The 16009-nt window shown below is 40.4% G+C and overlaps 1 protein-coding gene and 1 long non-coding RNA gene across 10 annotated transcripts in view; both read left to right on the top strand.

The window, feature by feature from the left end:
* DCAF6 (DDB1 and CUL4 associated factor 6) overlaps positions 1–1724 on the top strand; it is a 75676-nt gene extending 73952 nt beyond the window's left edge. For all 9 annotated transcript variants that reach the window (XM_066340838.1, XM_066340837.1, XM_066340840.1 and 6 more), the window contains 2 exons: positions 235–340; positions 1277–1724. In XM_066340838.1, the coding sequence (XP_066196935.1) occupies positions 235–340; positions 1277–1341 (171 nt within the window). In that variant the 3' untranslated portion in view covers positions 1342–1724. The remainder of the gene's footprint in view (positions 1–234; positions 341–1276) is intronic.
* An 8567-nt stretch (positions 1725–10291) lies between these two features.
* LOC136373747 (uncharacterized) lies at positions 10292–14493 on the top strand. The gene is made up of 2 exons (XR_010745720.1): positions 10292–10493; positions 12304–14493. It is a non-coding gene; the product is annotated as an uncharacterized lncRNA (long non-coding RNA).
* The last annotated feature ends 1516 nt before the right edge of the window (positions 14494–16009 follow it).

Genomic DNA, 16009 nt, shown 5'->3' with positions numbered 1-16009 from the left:
ATAGAAAGATAATTAGATTTAGACAATTTAGATAATTGCATACCTGCAGGCAGAGTCCACTGTCGGACTTTTCTTACTGCAGACAACAGTATTCAACAGCAATTATTAAAATATTGCTCCCTTATGGTAATTTTGGACTCAGTAAAATGGCTTTTGTGTAGAAACTTTGTATCTACAGTATAATTCTGTGTTTATTTCTGATGCTGATATATTTTCTCCCTTGCCTGCCTCCAGGTTATAACTCGTAATGAGTTAATGCTGGAAGAGACCAGAAACACCATCACTGTTCCAGCTTCCTTCATGCTCCGAATGTTGGCTTCGTTGAATCATATAAGAGCAGGTGAGAGACTCACGTCCACAACACTGCTCTGTGAAATAGGTTGATTGGGAATTCATCAAGACCTTCAGCTGCCTGTGGCTGTACTTGGGGTTGATGAGAAGATTCAAGGGTTGTTCAAAGTTCTCTTAATAGAAATATTTAGGAATTGCTTCTTTGGTGTGAGATGTGCAACATCTTTGCAGGTGTTATTTTTTAGGTCAGAGAGCAAAATAATTTTTTAGGTGTTGAAAAATACTCTCTTCAGGAGTGATCTTTTCAGTGAGTGCTGTGTCATGGGAAAACTATTGGGGAGGACTGGAACTGGCTGGAGTTGTCCAGAGGGGAAGGAGGGTGTGAAGATTCAGGACTGTGGGAGGCATTGCTGAGGCTGCTGGCAGCTGTTCCCAGGGCAGCAGGATGTCCCTCCAGTTCCCATGGGGCTGAAACTGGTTATAAGAGGTTTGCATAGAGGAGTCATGTTCCCTCAAACATTTCTGTATTTCCCTTCCCTAAATATTTGCATCAAAAGACACTTTTTCTGATGTCTTGAAATGACAGGCAGTGATCCCCCAGTTTCTGGACTATTCACACTTCTAACTGTAGCTGTTGTGGTTTCAGCACCCCAGCACAGCACTTGTAGTCACCATCTCATTTTAATGTTATGTTTGCATTCAACTTTTCTGTGCTGACAGCCAGTCAGCAGCTACAAGGTTTTTCCTTTTGTACACAGACTTAGCTTTCATGCCTGGAAATCCTTTAGGGCATTTCTCCTTTTCTCCTTTCTTGGGGTAACATTTCTACCCTCTCTCTGCTGTAAGTCCACACAGACTTTCTTCTACCATAAAACCCACAGCCATATCCCATTGTGTAATATAGCCCAGGGAGACAGTACATAATAAATATCTACCAGAAAAAGAAAATTTTGCAAGTTCTTTTTACTAAATCTGTGTTTTGCAGACCGATTGGAAGGTGACAGGTCAGAAGGATCTGGCCAGGAGAATGAAAATGAAGATGAAGAGTAACCAACAATTGTGTGTGAGCACCTGGAAGTCAATGAAATTTGTATAAGACATTAATTATATTTTTCCTTACAGAGCTTTAGTGCAATTCTGAGGTATTGCTTTTGGATAACCTAACCTTTTGGTTTTTTTTGAATGACTGTGTGCATGACTTGGAGGAGAGTGTGCAAGTAAAATAAGCAAAAATGTTTTTTAAATGTTTTGCCATGTATGAGGGGTGCTAGAAGATGCCAAGTGCAATATTTTCCTTAAAACAGCAAATGTGGGAGCTTGGATCAATGTTTTAAAGTAACTTTCATGATAGTAAAAACGTTGGTTCAAATAAATTTCTATACCTGCTGTTTGCATGTTTGTTGCTTTCTAATTAAAAGATTTGGGTGTTTTAAGTAGTTTTGTGGTTTTTCTTTGTGCAGCAATTGGTTTATCACCTTGTAACTACAACTTCATTGCTGCCTTTGCAGTATTTGTGTTCTTTCACAGTGTTTGTGAAGTGACAAACACAATTATTTCTTGCAGTGAGCACTGGGGACTTTAAGACCCTTTGTCTCTTGGTTCTTGCATTTCCCACACATGTGTAGGCAACAATTCTCTCTCCCTTAGTTATATAATGTCACCTCCCATTCTCTGTGGGTCTGTAATGCTGGTGAAATCGTTGTATTTCACTGATCGATTTATGAGTTTGCCTTCTTTGCAGCAGCAGCAGGTACATCTTAATTTCTACTGGATTTAGGGAACATTACTTTAAAAATTCCTGTGCATTGCTTCCTAGGAGTAATGAGTGGGCAGACTGTTCACTCTGTTCTATGGGCTTTACTCTTCCTCCACAGATTTTTGGATAGTAATGGGGAAGAGAAAGTGAAAGAAGGAGGGTAGAGCAGTGGAAAGAGCTGTTTGCTCAATGGCAGTTCTTGCCAAGGATGGCAGATGCTGAGAGGCTCCATTGGGGAATACAGAATGCTGGGAAGAATTCTGAATCAGGGGATGAGGGTACTGGAGGCTTCATTACCTTGTTAACATTACAATACACATTCATCACACAAGCTGCATAAACTTTGCTGACATCAACAAAAGGAATTCCCTACACTAAATAAAAAAGAACATTAGCACAACATTCTGATGTCCTTGATTCACACTGCAGGCAGGCTGAAGGGACACAGGGAAGGGAAATAAAGCACAGAAACAGAGGGAGAAGGGAAAACTAAAACAACTGAAAGAGATAAAGGGAAATTTGTGAGGGAGGAGAAGTGGGAATTATATGGAACTCAGCTGGCTGTAACAGTGAAGATATTCCCTTGGGAAAGGGAAAAATAACATGAGGGAAGAGGAAAAGCAGGAGGAAGATGGATAAGGGTGGCTGGGTGGTTTCCTTGTTTGTTTTAAAGGAGAAGTTAAGAGATAATTGAAAGTGATGCAGAGAAGAGAATTTGGCAAAGGAGAAAATAATTTTGGGGAAAGAAGTTTTTTGGAGGCAGAGGGTGCTGAGAAGAATGTACACCTCAAACACTGGATTGCTGTGAAACCCAGGAAACTTCACAGCCCGAGGAGGTCAGTGCAACAGAGGATGGAGATCTGCTCAGTATTTGAGAAAGCATCTGACATCAGCAAGGGAGAAGAGAAAATGTCAAGGTAAGATGCTTGTTTGTTAAGGAAATGGAGTGACAGTACCCGCAAATATGGATATCTGTCTTTTCTGGTGGAGTAAGTGGCCCTTCTGTGGGAGAAGGGAGCGTGCCTGTCATCTCATTTCTCATGAGAGAACATTCTGAGCATGTTAACATCAGTAGGAAATGAAAGAATATTTTATGACTTTGTGGTGGATCTGTTTGGGAGGGGGGGAAACACAAGGCTTTAGCACTATTCAAACCTTGCTGTTCATAGCACTGCACTGAGCAATGTTTTTCTATCACATGTAAATTAACCTTGAATTTTTATATCAGGAGTTCTGCTCTTATTAGATTTAAAGGGACTATACAGAAGTATATATAAGGTATTTGGTGTATAGATAAATTAGGGCTGTCTGCTCCATTGCTGGGGCTCCTAAGCAATTTTGTGAATTAAATAGACTAACACAATGTTTGATGCCAGTTGAGTTCTCTGTAGATGATTTTTGAGGTATTTTCTTCCACAAATAGCCCTGGTGCTTCTACAGAAGCCTGACTCTTCTTATTTAGAAGTTATTAATTTTTTGCCTTGAAAATAAAGTAAATTCTTCAAGTGAATATGTGGAGAGGATAGCTTTTTTGTCTTCCCCAGAGAGGTTTAATAAATCACTGTGGATGTCTTTCTAAAAATAAAAAAGCTGCTTGTGCCACTTCTGCTTTAGTTATAGCAATTGCCAGGAAAGTGCACACCAAAAGCAATAATCTTGACTTTTTTTCCCCAGAGTTCCCCCATAGGCACATTATTCCCAAAATGTCTGTTATCTATTCAAAGGCTAAATATTAGCTTTAATTCCTAATATACAGCTGTGGGTTTACTGATTAAAAGGAGGATTTAATATCAATAAAGGAAACATTTTATTATCTGGAGGATTTTTCAAACGTCACTGAAGCTTTTCAGGCAGTTTTTCTAAAACTAAGATATCTATAATGTTTGGGTTTGCCTCTTTTTTTCATTAACATTTTTCTAATGGGTTAAATCTGAGTTCCTAGAACCATACAATAATAGGAGCTGTCAGCAGAAATGGGGAATGCTGGCAATTCCAGAGTTTGCAGCTGCAAAAGAATATTGGAAAATATTATTCAAAAGTGCAGAGAAGCTAATCAAAGTAATAAGCCATCCCAAAGCTTCTCAACTTGAGAAGGAAATCTCGTGCTCGGGGTTTGGCTGGGGCTCGGAGGTGGGCGGTGCTGCCGGAGCTCCCTCTAGTGCCCTGTTCCTGCTGCACTTGGAGACATCCAAAACGTTTATTGTCTAATAACAGCCCAAATTTGATGGACAGGATGGTGATAAGGATACAGGGAGCACCTGCTGCTGCTGTGTGGGCTGAGGATTGCACATGCACTTCAGCGCTGTCAGTGCTTGTCTGCTGGGAAGAGCAAGGGTTCAGGTGTCACTGCTCCCTTCTGGGAAGGATGTTCCTTAAGACCATTGCCAAGATCAAAAGCAACCTCTCTGGTGTGTTGCTACAATCCCTGGTAAATTATTTGGTGTCTTGAAGCCTGAGCAGATGGTCCCTGTAGGACACAATCTCTTCTTTAAAATGACAGAGATGCTGAGCTTGTTCAAACCACTCCAAGTTCTGCTCTTCATTCCTTCCCCAATGGAGGCAGGACAAGGTTCATTAAAGGCATCCTGCATCATCCTTGGATTGGGAATTTTCTTACCTAAGCAGTTGATAAATGTTACAGCAGGCTGTTGTGTACGCCTTTAGCTCTTTATGAATATCCCAGGTGATGTTTTTGAGGAAGAAATTCCAGAAGTAAATGTTCAATAGGGCTTTCACTGGCCTTGTACCAACAAAATAACGTCAGAGTGTGTGTGGTTGTGTGCAGGGGAGGGATAGACTCGGAGGGGCTGCCTGGGAGAGATGAGCCATTCTTTTATGGGAAGATCCCACTGAGCCATCACTCACCATCCTTGGGAATAGTCCTGTTTCGTGGGCAGAGCTGGCAGCACTGTTGAGAAATGAGCTGCAATTAGCAGCAATTGGGTCCCAGCCCATCTTTCTCCTGATCCAGTCTCACACACACACACGAGGCCAACCCCAAAAACCTCAGCTGAAGCATGGGTAATGACACAGGAGGCATCTGTGAGGTCACTGCTCTGCGTAAACAGAGATTGAACAAGTCTTTGAAATGTGGGGTGAAATCAATTTTAAGCTCTTTCCCTGAATTATAATGTGCACAAATACCTTTATCTGTTTAAACATCCAGTTTGTCTTCTCAGTGACATTTCTTCTCTATTGCTGAGCCTGAGTTATTTAAGGTAATATAGATTTATTTTCCTCAGGTTTAAATGTTCCTTTTAGTATTTGCATTTGCTTTGTTCTCTTTGATGAAATGGCACCATCCACCTTTTAAGAAGTCTGTCAGTGCTCCCCTCTAGATTAATTTCCTTTACTGGCAGAGCAAACTGAAGTTCAAAAAACAACTACTACTAAAACACACAGCAAGGTGTTTTGATAGGAAAAATAGGAATAACCTACTCTTTAAAGCAAGCTCCTTTTTTCTGGTTATAACTCTACCATATTACCACGCTGCCCTTTTTTTTGCTGGAGGATGGGTGTACATTAGTATAATCCATGGAATTTGACAGATTCACTATCCAAATAAGAACTGATGGCTACTAATTTAGGAAAATCTCACTTAAATGGAAAACTCTCTATTTAGAGTGTGTTAATAGGCTTTGTAACTAATTGGAAAACAAATCCCAGGGGATCTGCAGTTCTCCTCCTTCCCCTTTGGAGGGTGACTCCATGCTCAGACCCCGTTTCCAATATTTTCTCCTTCCTCATTTCTAAAGAAATTTGATTAAAACCCACATACCTTTAAAACAAACCTGTAACAGTTAAGTTGTCTAAAGGAATGTTTAACGTAATTAAACATAATTAAATTAATTAACACAGGGTACTTTTAATGGTGGATTGAATGTGACACTTGCCAAGTTGCAAGATGGGGTTTCTGTTCCTCAGACGGTGATGACCATTCAGTAGTTGTGCAAGGTGAGTTGGGGCTCTCACTTCAATTCTTGCTGACTTAATGTTGTCATAGTTGTCACTACACAGCTCTGAGGATGTTCATTCAGCACTTTGTCCATGGGAAAATGTTTGGGACTGTTGCCTGTCTAATTCCATGAGCATTCAAAGGGGAAATACCATGCTTTAAAATAATTTGTGGGTTTTTTACCTGGGATTAGAAAGAGCAAGGAAGCGTTCTGTAAGTCTTTAAATGAACATGGCTTTAAAAATAGTGTTAGGCACTGTGACAAAACCATTTGGCTTGGATGTTGGTTGCACTACAGAAGCTTTCCAGGCACAAGGATGTAACATATAAGACCCACTTCAAAATTCTTTCCAATTTTTCTCAAGTGATTTTTTTTTCTTTTTAAATATAATTACATTGTGCACCTGCTGCCATTGAGTGTAAAGGTTGTGCAATGAGTACACTGAAGAAGGGGGTTCTCTCTGTGGCAGGAGCTCTTGTTCACCCTAAGAGCAGGGAGACTGGCACACCCCCAGAGTTACAGTCAGCACCCCCTCCTCGTGGCAGGAGCAATTCCCAGCCCCTCTCTCCTTCACAGCCATGTTCTGTGTGCCTGTTCTGGGGCCGTGGGTGCCACCAAGGGTGACAGTCACACACTTCCCCCTCCACCCTGAAAATCCACGTGATGGCTCAGAAACTCAGCTTCATTCACACCACTTGGATTTCACATGGCTGCTCTGAATGGATTTGACTGCAGTCTGGAAGCTCTAAATTTGGACTGTTACATACTCTTACAGAGGAGAGCTGGGCAAGAGATACAGAAATGAGAAACTGAATGAGTTTCATAGTTTAATTTCTCTCATTCTGCTTCCCATGCTGTCTTTCCCCTCTGTTTGCTGGCATTCTATGAAGCAGTTTAAAGTAGTGACTCAAAGGTGTAAGAGACTGAACCTGAGATGCAGTTTTGACCTCTCAGTGGACAGGCAGAGAGCAGACCAGAGGAGCAGAAAAAAGGTCTCCACTTCCCTCTGCATATTCATTCCCTGGGAAACAGAAAGCAGCTGAAAACAAACAATGTGAGGATAAATGAAAAGATGAGCGAGACACAAGGAAGGGGAAAATTTTTCAATGCAGCAATGGTATTTTGGTTCACTGAAAGGCAGTCTAAAAGCAGAGGGATGCTACAGAGAAGATGGAAATGCAGCTGGGCCACAGGGAAATGCTCCAATGCCAGTTGTTTGCAATATGGCAGGGGGTATCCTGCATTAAAAGCTGTCAGAGGGATGTGACCTCCTGTGTTGCTGGGTAATGGCCACATACCACGGCTCTAAACAATTATTTCCAAGTTGCAGAACTCTGCAGGATAACAAATTCTGCTGTGCTGCATATCTAAAAGAGAAATAGGCTTCTCAATTCCAGGAGAGGGTAGCTGATGTCTCAGTGAAACTGCAGGTTGAAAACCAAGACACATCCACCAGGATATATTCCTGAAGAAAGCATAGATGGGAAATCGAGGCTGGGAATCTCTTCTGCCTGGCAACAGAGCCCCAGATTTGTGCCCACCAGAATTTTGAGCTGTATCACCAAGTCTTCTGGCAGCCAGAGAGCAAACATGGGGATGCTCAAGCATCAAAACATGAGGCTCTGAGTCAAATGTTGCCATCCTCCTCTGACAGTGCTCAGTGATCATCTCAGTGCTGATGCAAGTGGTGGTCATATTTAGCTTTTACACAGCTTAGGTTTAAAATGGTGTTAGAGCCGGTTTACACAGAGAGACACCAAAATTCCTCTTCAAAAGAATGAGAAATTGGGCATAAATGAGAAAACAATTTGCCCATCATCCATTATCAACCTAATAATAAAAGCAGGGTTTGGAGCCTTAACATTTCTGAGGCGAGTCCCCTTCCACCAGCCTTTTAAAAATAGGAGGTGACTCAGTCTCCAAGAAGTTCCTCCACATTGGCAGTTTCATGTTAACCTCTTGAGGAAAGGGAGCATATGTGTTTCTTGGTAAACCATTAGTGGTATTGCTGCCACACTGTTTGTTGAGCTGTGTGATGGCAAAGCTGAGTGCTTCAAGGGCTTTCTCAAAATAGAAAACAGGCTGGTACAAAAAATGGAAATACTTGTCACTGATATGGGAATACCAGCTCTGAATGGGGTGGGTTTGTACAGGTGTGACCTGTGCTCTTTAATCACCTTAGGTCTTGCAATCAAGCCCATAACCCAGCCCTTTAGGGCTTTAGCTGTCCCCTGACAGAAGCAGAGTTGGAGCAGGATCAGCACCTGCCAGCCGGCCCTCAGTTGCCATGGAAACCCCCTAGGATGGGGTGCACTTCAGCAAAATGCAACTTCTGGGCTAAATTGTGGGCTGGAGGGTGGCAGATGGATGGGATTCAGATGCCTCAGAGGATGGTACTCCACAGCCAGACATTCAGATTTAGGAATCTACCCAGGTGGTCCATTTGGCACATCAGAAGCAAAATTTAATTTAAACCATCAATTTGTTCCCAGATTTGCTCACTGAGCCGTGAAACATGTAGAGCTAGATGAATTCCCATGTAATCCAAGGCTGCCTGAAAGCCCCATGGATTGCCTTGAGCAAGGGACTCGAGGAAGCCACAGCCCTTTCTCATGAGCAGCCAGCAGAGACAGGGAGGGCTTCCCATTTTGCTGGGAAGTTGAGCTCTTTGGCAGCCTGACAAACACCCAGAGCCAAGGACTTGGGATCCAAAGGCAGCTGCGAGCTGGAGTTGATGTTATTGGAGTCACTGCACCCCTCTCCAAACACAGGCAGTGTATTTCCTTACAGAAATGTTTTGAAAACTGAATGTCCTTAGAATTTTCGGTTCACAAAACAATTTGAAATGAAGAAAGGAGAGAAGAAACATCCTGTTCCAACATGGCACAGGACTGTGTTTTAACAGGACCATTTCTTGTAAGGGTTTGTCAGCTAGCTGGAGTGCACAGGACCTGAGGATCTGGGAACCTCCTGGATCCAAGAGCAGAAATCAGGAGAAAAACAAACCAATCAGCCAAACAACCAAAATAAGCAGCATCACAGGTGCAGCAAAAGCCAGTTTAGTTTATAACAATTACTGCTGTGTTTTGGGGGGGTTTTGTGAACCACGTTTTTTTTTTTTTTGTGGTTCCTTTATCCCATGTGCTGTGGTAAGTTCACTATAATAGATCTGTTGTTAAATTAAATTAACTTTCCAATATTGTTTTCAGGAACATGAGATGCCTTGGTATCCATGAAGAACTTGTGTGTGCCACTTTTTCCTGCACTGCTCAGTTATCCTGTTGCTTTCTACATACAGCACTGCATAAATTCTTCCTGGTTTACTGGTACCTTCAGTTAAGTTCACTGGATAACAGATTCATTATCATTCAAAGGTAAAGAATTCATATCTGAATATACTTTTGATGAACCAGCTAGATTGTGAGCAATGCACTCCACACTTCCAAAAATATAAATAAGTTTTAGGCTGAGCAAACAACCGTTTATTGCAGAGAGATATTTCAGTTCTTATTCATATTTTCATTTTCTAAGGAAGAAGAGGAAGCAAAAAACTTTTCCCATGCGGGTTGTTTTTGGGTTTTTTTCTCCCCAAAGAAATTTGACATTTCTAATTATGACAGAACAAAGTGAAATGAAAATCTATTTCAAGAGCTGACTCTTGCTGTAAACAGTGCCTGGGCACTTCTGCCTCATCTCATTGCATTTGGGCTGTCAGATGAGCACAACAAATAACGCGTCCTCTAACCTCCGTTTTGTTGGTCTTTTATTCTGTTAAAATAATTGTCAGTTCTAGTCTTTGCCTGTATGTCACTGAAAGAGTTCCTAAATGACAAGTGTGCAAGAGCCTTGGTTTAGCTGGAGATAATTTTAGCTTCTCTCTTCTGAAAAAAAACCAAACCTCCATGAGCTAAATTTGGACATGTTTTTCTTGCAGAAATATTATTTTGTTTATCTTTTGCTTGTTTTTAATTTGTTAAACTGTCCCTGTTATTTACTTAAAAGTATTTATTCAAGAGAGACAATCAGTGTGGTGTTTCTTTCTAACCAAAGTATCTAACTATTCTACAAAGGAACATGATAAATGTTAGCAATTTCTAATACAGTTTCCTGGCTTTACAAGAACATTAAAAACCCATCAGATTCAATTCACTTGCTGAAAAATTTAGACTGTGAAGAAATTAATTCACACTTCAGGGGAAAAAATCTTTTTTGTTTACTTGGAAAAACCATAATGAACTTCAGAAACTTTTGAGTTTACTCCTCTTCCTTATATTCCATATGCAGTAGATGAACCCTGGAATTATATCAGCGGCTTCCACCAGCATCCTCTGGATTTGCCATGTGTTACCTGAAATTTCTCATCTCTGAACTGGGGTTTTAAGAATTTTCCAAGATGGCACAACCAGAAAGGTGCCTTTGCTAATGGATAAAGCAGAGAGAACACAGGAGAGGGCAGAGAAGGGAAGAGTTAAAGGCAGCCCCTCCTCCAGGTGAGTGAACAAAAATGACCCCATAATAGCAGCAGCACAGGGAGGCTTCCCACTTCCTTACATAATTCACTGTGCATCACTTTGGGCTCTGCCATTATGAACAACACATGGTCTTGTTATGGCCAAAAAAAATGCAGTTACCAGCTGACAGATGCACTGCTTTTAAAGGTTATGGGTTTGAGCTCTAAGGGATGATGGGTTTAGGATGCTTCCATTTGTTCTGGGCTCCATTTCATCTGTTTGTGCAGTACAGCCTGAAAAGTCTAGGATAAATGTGCCAGGTTTTTTCATTTATCAACATCCTTGCTTGAGGGATGAGCACAGAGATCTTGTGTAGCTGAATCTGCAGATTCATTAATCTGCATTGAGTGTGTAGTAATCAAATTCTAGGCCTTTTTCATAGAATAATGTTCAATCCCACAACCAATATATATACTGAAGGGAGCTCTTAAAAACCAGCAGTTGAAATGAGGAATCAGTATTTCCATGGAAAGTGAAGAACACACCTGATTTCTTATTACATAACACAGAGGGGAAAAAAACCAAAAATACACAACTCAGTGTTTGCATGAGATAAGGTTTTTTGCTCAGTTCCACTTGAGAGATCATCAGCAGTATTTTTCTAGCCAGTGGGAAATTATGCAGCTTGATGTTTTTGCTAAATTGCCAGCTTTTAAAGGCACAGGATCAAAATCCCACACCTAATCCAAACAAATTTGGATCCCCATTTTTTAGTCATTTTTGTGAGTATGACTTGTTCATCTCTTGGGGCTAGTAGGAGAAGTGCATTGCATTGCACTAAATCATTCAGAAACCGCATGTTTACTTCTATTTTTAATAATCTTGAACTTCTATTTGCTAGACAATGATTTGCATATACATAATAATCTATCATCAAGGAAGATAAATTCCTAGGCACCATTTTCTCACATACTTCTATATTTATTGAAACTCCTCTACCTCGGCCCCAAGCAGACTTGAATTTTAATCCAAGGGCGAGTTATACTTTTCAGTCCATATTTTTATTTGTAAAGATGAATAATTATGTTTTTTTTTCTACTCGGATATTTACAATGGCTGAATTCAGGGTTGTTTTTCCTCTTGTTCATCAGCCTGGTTGGTTCTTTCTGCTGTGAAATGCACATTTATGGTACTGCATGCCCGTGTATTGTTTCTGGCCCATTAAACATTGTTTACACAGAAAAATCACTGTTAAATATCTGTACTGCTGATCTGCACCAAGACATTCATGTGATACAAGACATTCAGCAGAGATACGTTGATGTCAGCTGAATTCTTAATGCATTTTGGCTGTCGCCCTCTTGCTGTTGTATGATCAGCTTGAGGCCATGGTAGTAGCAGAAGCAGCAGTAAGTGGCAGATTGGTGTCCAAATTTAGTCTCTTAATGATTTCTTCTTGAAAAAATAAATAAAGCCCCCAACAAAACCAGTGGAAATAAATGGATAATTTGATAACTGTTTCATGTTCCTTTCTTTGGTCTTTTTTCATCCCCTCCCAAGCATAGTTGATATATTTTCTTTCACAGGGTTACATTTCAGTCAGAAAGCATTTCAGCCCTTATCTTTGGTGTCCTCAAAGCCCTTGGTGAACAGCAATGTTTCTTCTCACTTTCTTTTGCTGTCTTTGCAGTAGCTGCAAAGCCAAGACTTGCTAAGTGAAGAGAATTTCCAGGTCTGGTCTTTGCTCAGACCCTCTGAGGTAACTCCTGTGCCATGAAATGTGGTCAGTGAGCACCCAGAAATTACTTGTATGGAACCATTTGTGATTTGTTTCCTTTTCTCATTCTAGTTTCCTGTGGCTTGGAAGGGATGTTTGAAGATATGTTAGTGTTCTCCTAACTTGGCTATCAGTCTAAAGGATTGTAAACCTTGAAGGTGCCAGGATAATCCTCCTGCTCCAGGCCACAAAATTTCTCTTCAGCTTTTAGCCACTGGGTCTTGCAAGCATTTTTCTCTCAGATAAAGAAAGACACATGATGAATGAAAATCACATCTGTGCTGGAACGGTCTCGCTGCAATATTTGATTTTTTTTTTTTTTTTCCCTTCCAACACCTTATGAAAGGGAGAAGTTGGTACTCTGAAGCTGGATGTGATACCCAGTGATGATGGCCATGAATTGGCACACCAATGCAATTACCTTCCTATTTCCAAGAAGTAAAGGATTAACTCTAGATTTTTATAGACAATTAGCTTTTAGAATCGCTCTTTCATTACTTGGATTGGATAATGTATGTTTTCTTGGGACAGCTGTAATAAGGTTTCAGAAGAAAATGGAATGAGACAATGCAATTATCACCCATGATTACTCCTTTTGTTCTTCTCTTAGTCAGCTCTTGGGGGGAAGGGAGGGCTTCTTGTTTAGTGTTTCATAAATTACCTCCTGTTGTAATGGTTTTAATTCATTTTATGAATCAAAGTGGTGGAGATGTCAGCAAAAAATAATTGTATTCCTAAAACGATGTATCAAAGACAAGAGGACAGCTAATATGAAATACATTGTGAGAGCCAAAGCTGGTACACCCTGATAGGTAAGGACACTGAAAAATAATAATTATGTACTCAAGGATGCAGATGAATGCCTAGTTCACAGCAGGAGAAAAACAAGATGAAGCAGGCATTGGGTTTATAGATATATACACATAATGATTTTGCATTTTATACATGGTGCTCTTGGGAGACTCTTCAGTGCCTGCAGCATTTGATTCAAATTTTCAGCAACTCTGCTCTCAGACATCAAGAGTTTTACAAATGCTGCCGAAAAGTTGGGAAATGGAAATGCTGTGGTCATGACTGGCCAGTGAGAAAAGGTACCAGGTCACAACAAGACTTTTCAAGCTACTGCCAAAATCAGCTGCATTAAGAGCAGGATTTTCTAAGTGTGTTCAATGACTCTGAGCCAGCTGGTGACCTCCCCATCTTTGCTTTCAGTAAAATGGGTCCCCAGAGGTAACATCCAGCTCTTTCAGTGTCACTAATGTTTTCTCCTGGCAAAATACTTTCATTCTTAAAAAATCCCAGTAGATGTTACTTATAATTTACAAAAATATTTTAACATAAAATTTTTACTATTGTTGGTTTCAAAATGATACTCTCTTGTGTGGCTTGTTGTAGCTCCTAATAAATATTATTTTCTGGAGACTTACATGTGTCATTTCTCTCCAGGTGACTGAAGCTAGGAAGAGCTCATAAAACACAGGAAAGTAGACCTGAAGAACATTTAATAATACAAATGACCTTCTTCAAGATTAATTAGGGAAGAAAACATATTCTTGCTAGAAGCTTGCAAAGATCCTGAACAGCTGTGAATGAATTGGCAGCCAACTATGACGTTGGCTGTGCAATAGAAGAAAATAAACAGAATAGAAAGAAAAACTTATCCAGTTAAAATTGCTTGCATCTGTTAATTACTGACAGGGCAAGAGCATTAAAAAAAATATAGAAAATCCATCAAGGCAGCTTTTTCAAATTATGTTAGTCCTTCCAACTCAAACATTCGGAAAAGTGAGGCAGTTGTTTAATTTGTTTGGATTTTTAATTTAAAGGAAAGAATTGATCCCCAGCATCTCTGCCTAGAAGACGTGAAACACGAAGGGATGTCAAGAAGATCATGATTATCTAGCCTTTTACTCTTATTTGTTTGTTAAGAAGATAGCAAATTCTGTGTTATACGGTGTTTCTGAGACAGTAAAACTGAAAATATTCTCTCCAGATTAAATCTGGGTAAAAGTAACACTTTGTGCTTAACTTGGTAATAAACAAGGTTTACTTCATTGTATTTAATGTGATTCAGTACAATGTTCTTTAGAATTTCATTTAATTAACTACTTTTGAGAAAGAAACCTGTCTTGGTTAAACAGGAATTGCAAGGATTTGTAAACCTTAGTGCAAATGGAATAAAACTGTCTTTCTGTGACTTTATTTTAATATAACATCTTACCCACTAAGGTACTTTGTATAATACAACCCTCATACTCAGAATTCTCTGTCTTTGCCTAAACAAGGAGAAATCAATTAAGTTCTGGATTGTTTGAGGGACTTAAATCTGGGAGAAAGATGGGGCTTGAGAGTGGGAGCCGGGAAAGAGGCATACAGGGCTGTGTGAAGAAAGTCTGGGCAAGGGAGAAAGGAGTGCACCAGGGTTGTGCCTCTGTGAGAGGGAAGCTGTGTGGCCAAGAACAAGGCAGAAGGAACGCAAATGTATTTTTAGCTGAAATTAGAGCCACCTTTCTAAGCCTATGGCCAAATTATCCAGGCTCCTCTTACGTGAGTCACCAGCTATCCTGGGGACTTAACCCCATGGTGACAAATGAGCCCAGCTAAAAAGCTCCGTCACATATTGTTGAATTTCAGTAGTGCACATGCAGGAATTTTCTCTTGGTTTTACTATCTCCAGAAGATTCACCTGAACTTGCAAAAATAATAGTAAAACAGTGTGCTATTTCTAGATTTCCCAAACATGGGGATACTGAGATTTCTGTGGGCTGAGAACGTCACCTGGGAGCAGGGGAGCTATTCTGAGCATGAAGAAGCTGATGATAGCTGCACAGTGAGTGGCAAGAAATTTGCAGGGTGGCTGTGGGTGAGAATCCCCATGCATGTGGAGCAGGCAGAATAGTGCTAAGCTGATTGCAAACAGAATTTTGAACAAGTTACAGTCCCTTCAGAAGAAAGGATGTACTAAAATCCCTGGTAAAGTTTGGGGCCTGGGTTATTTTACCTCTCTGGGATTAGAGGATTTATTGTTCCACAGAGGGTGAGGAGACAAAACCTTGCTGAGCATGGCTACATTTCTAACTCCAAATCAAAAGACTTTTTCATTTTTTCAGAATTTGCAGGAGTTGGGCATATTACCTCTGAGAAAACCTGATTGTTCTCTGATCTACATGGAGACAGTACAAACTTTGTTCTCCTTGTACTCCACCCAAGTATCCCTGGTTTTAGTCCAATCTACTGACTTGACATTCTACTGGATTCCTGCTACCTGCAGAAATAGCAGCTATATCCCTGTGGTTCAAAAAGGGACAAGGCAGTTAATGAAAAAGTTGATTAAGTTTTACAGGCCTCCCAAAGCCAAATTATTTCAGACTATCTTCCACCCATACTGCAGCCAGCTTGGGCTAATTAGCAGGAATTTTGGTAGTCTGCTCACCTTCATACTTTCTAGGTCCTACTAGATAAGAGTATCCAGGCTATGATAATAACACTTTTTAAAACCCTCTTTAAATACAGGTTTGGCTGAAGAGCTGAGCTTTAGGAATGCTGTTTTTACCCTTACTGCAGGTTTGCAGCTAGACACTTGCCTCTGCCATGGAACAGTTAATGGCTATAAATGATCTTAGGAAATATGAGAAGCAAGTTGGATCACTGATACTAACTGAAAAAACAATCAGGAAGTTGCAAAGGTTTAAATTTGTCAAGTTGTGAAGTGAATAGGATAAAAAGCCATCACTGATAGCCAGGGAAGCGAATGCCCATGAAAGTGGCAGAACAATCA

The sequence above is a fragment of the Sylvia atricapilla genome, chromosome 2 (assembly GCF_009819655.1).
Source record: "Sylvia atricapilla isolate bSylAtr1 chromosome 2, bSylAtr1.pri, whole genome shotgun sequence".
NCBI classification, from domain to species: Eukaryota; Metazoa; Chordata; class Aves; order Passeriformes; family Sylviidae; genus Sylvia; species Sylvia atricapilla.
This window is presented reverse-complemented; position numbering and strand designations above follow the sequence as displayed.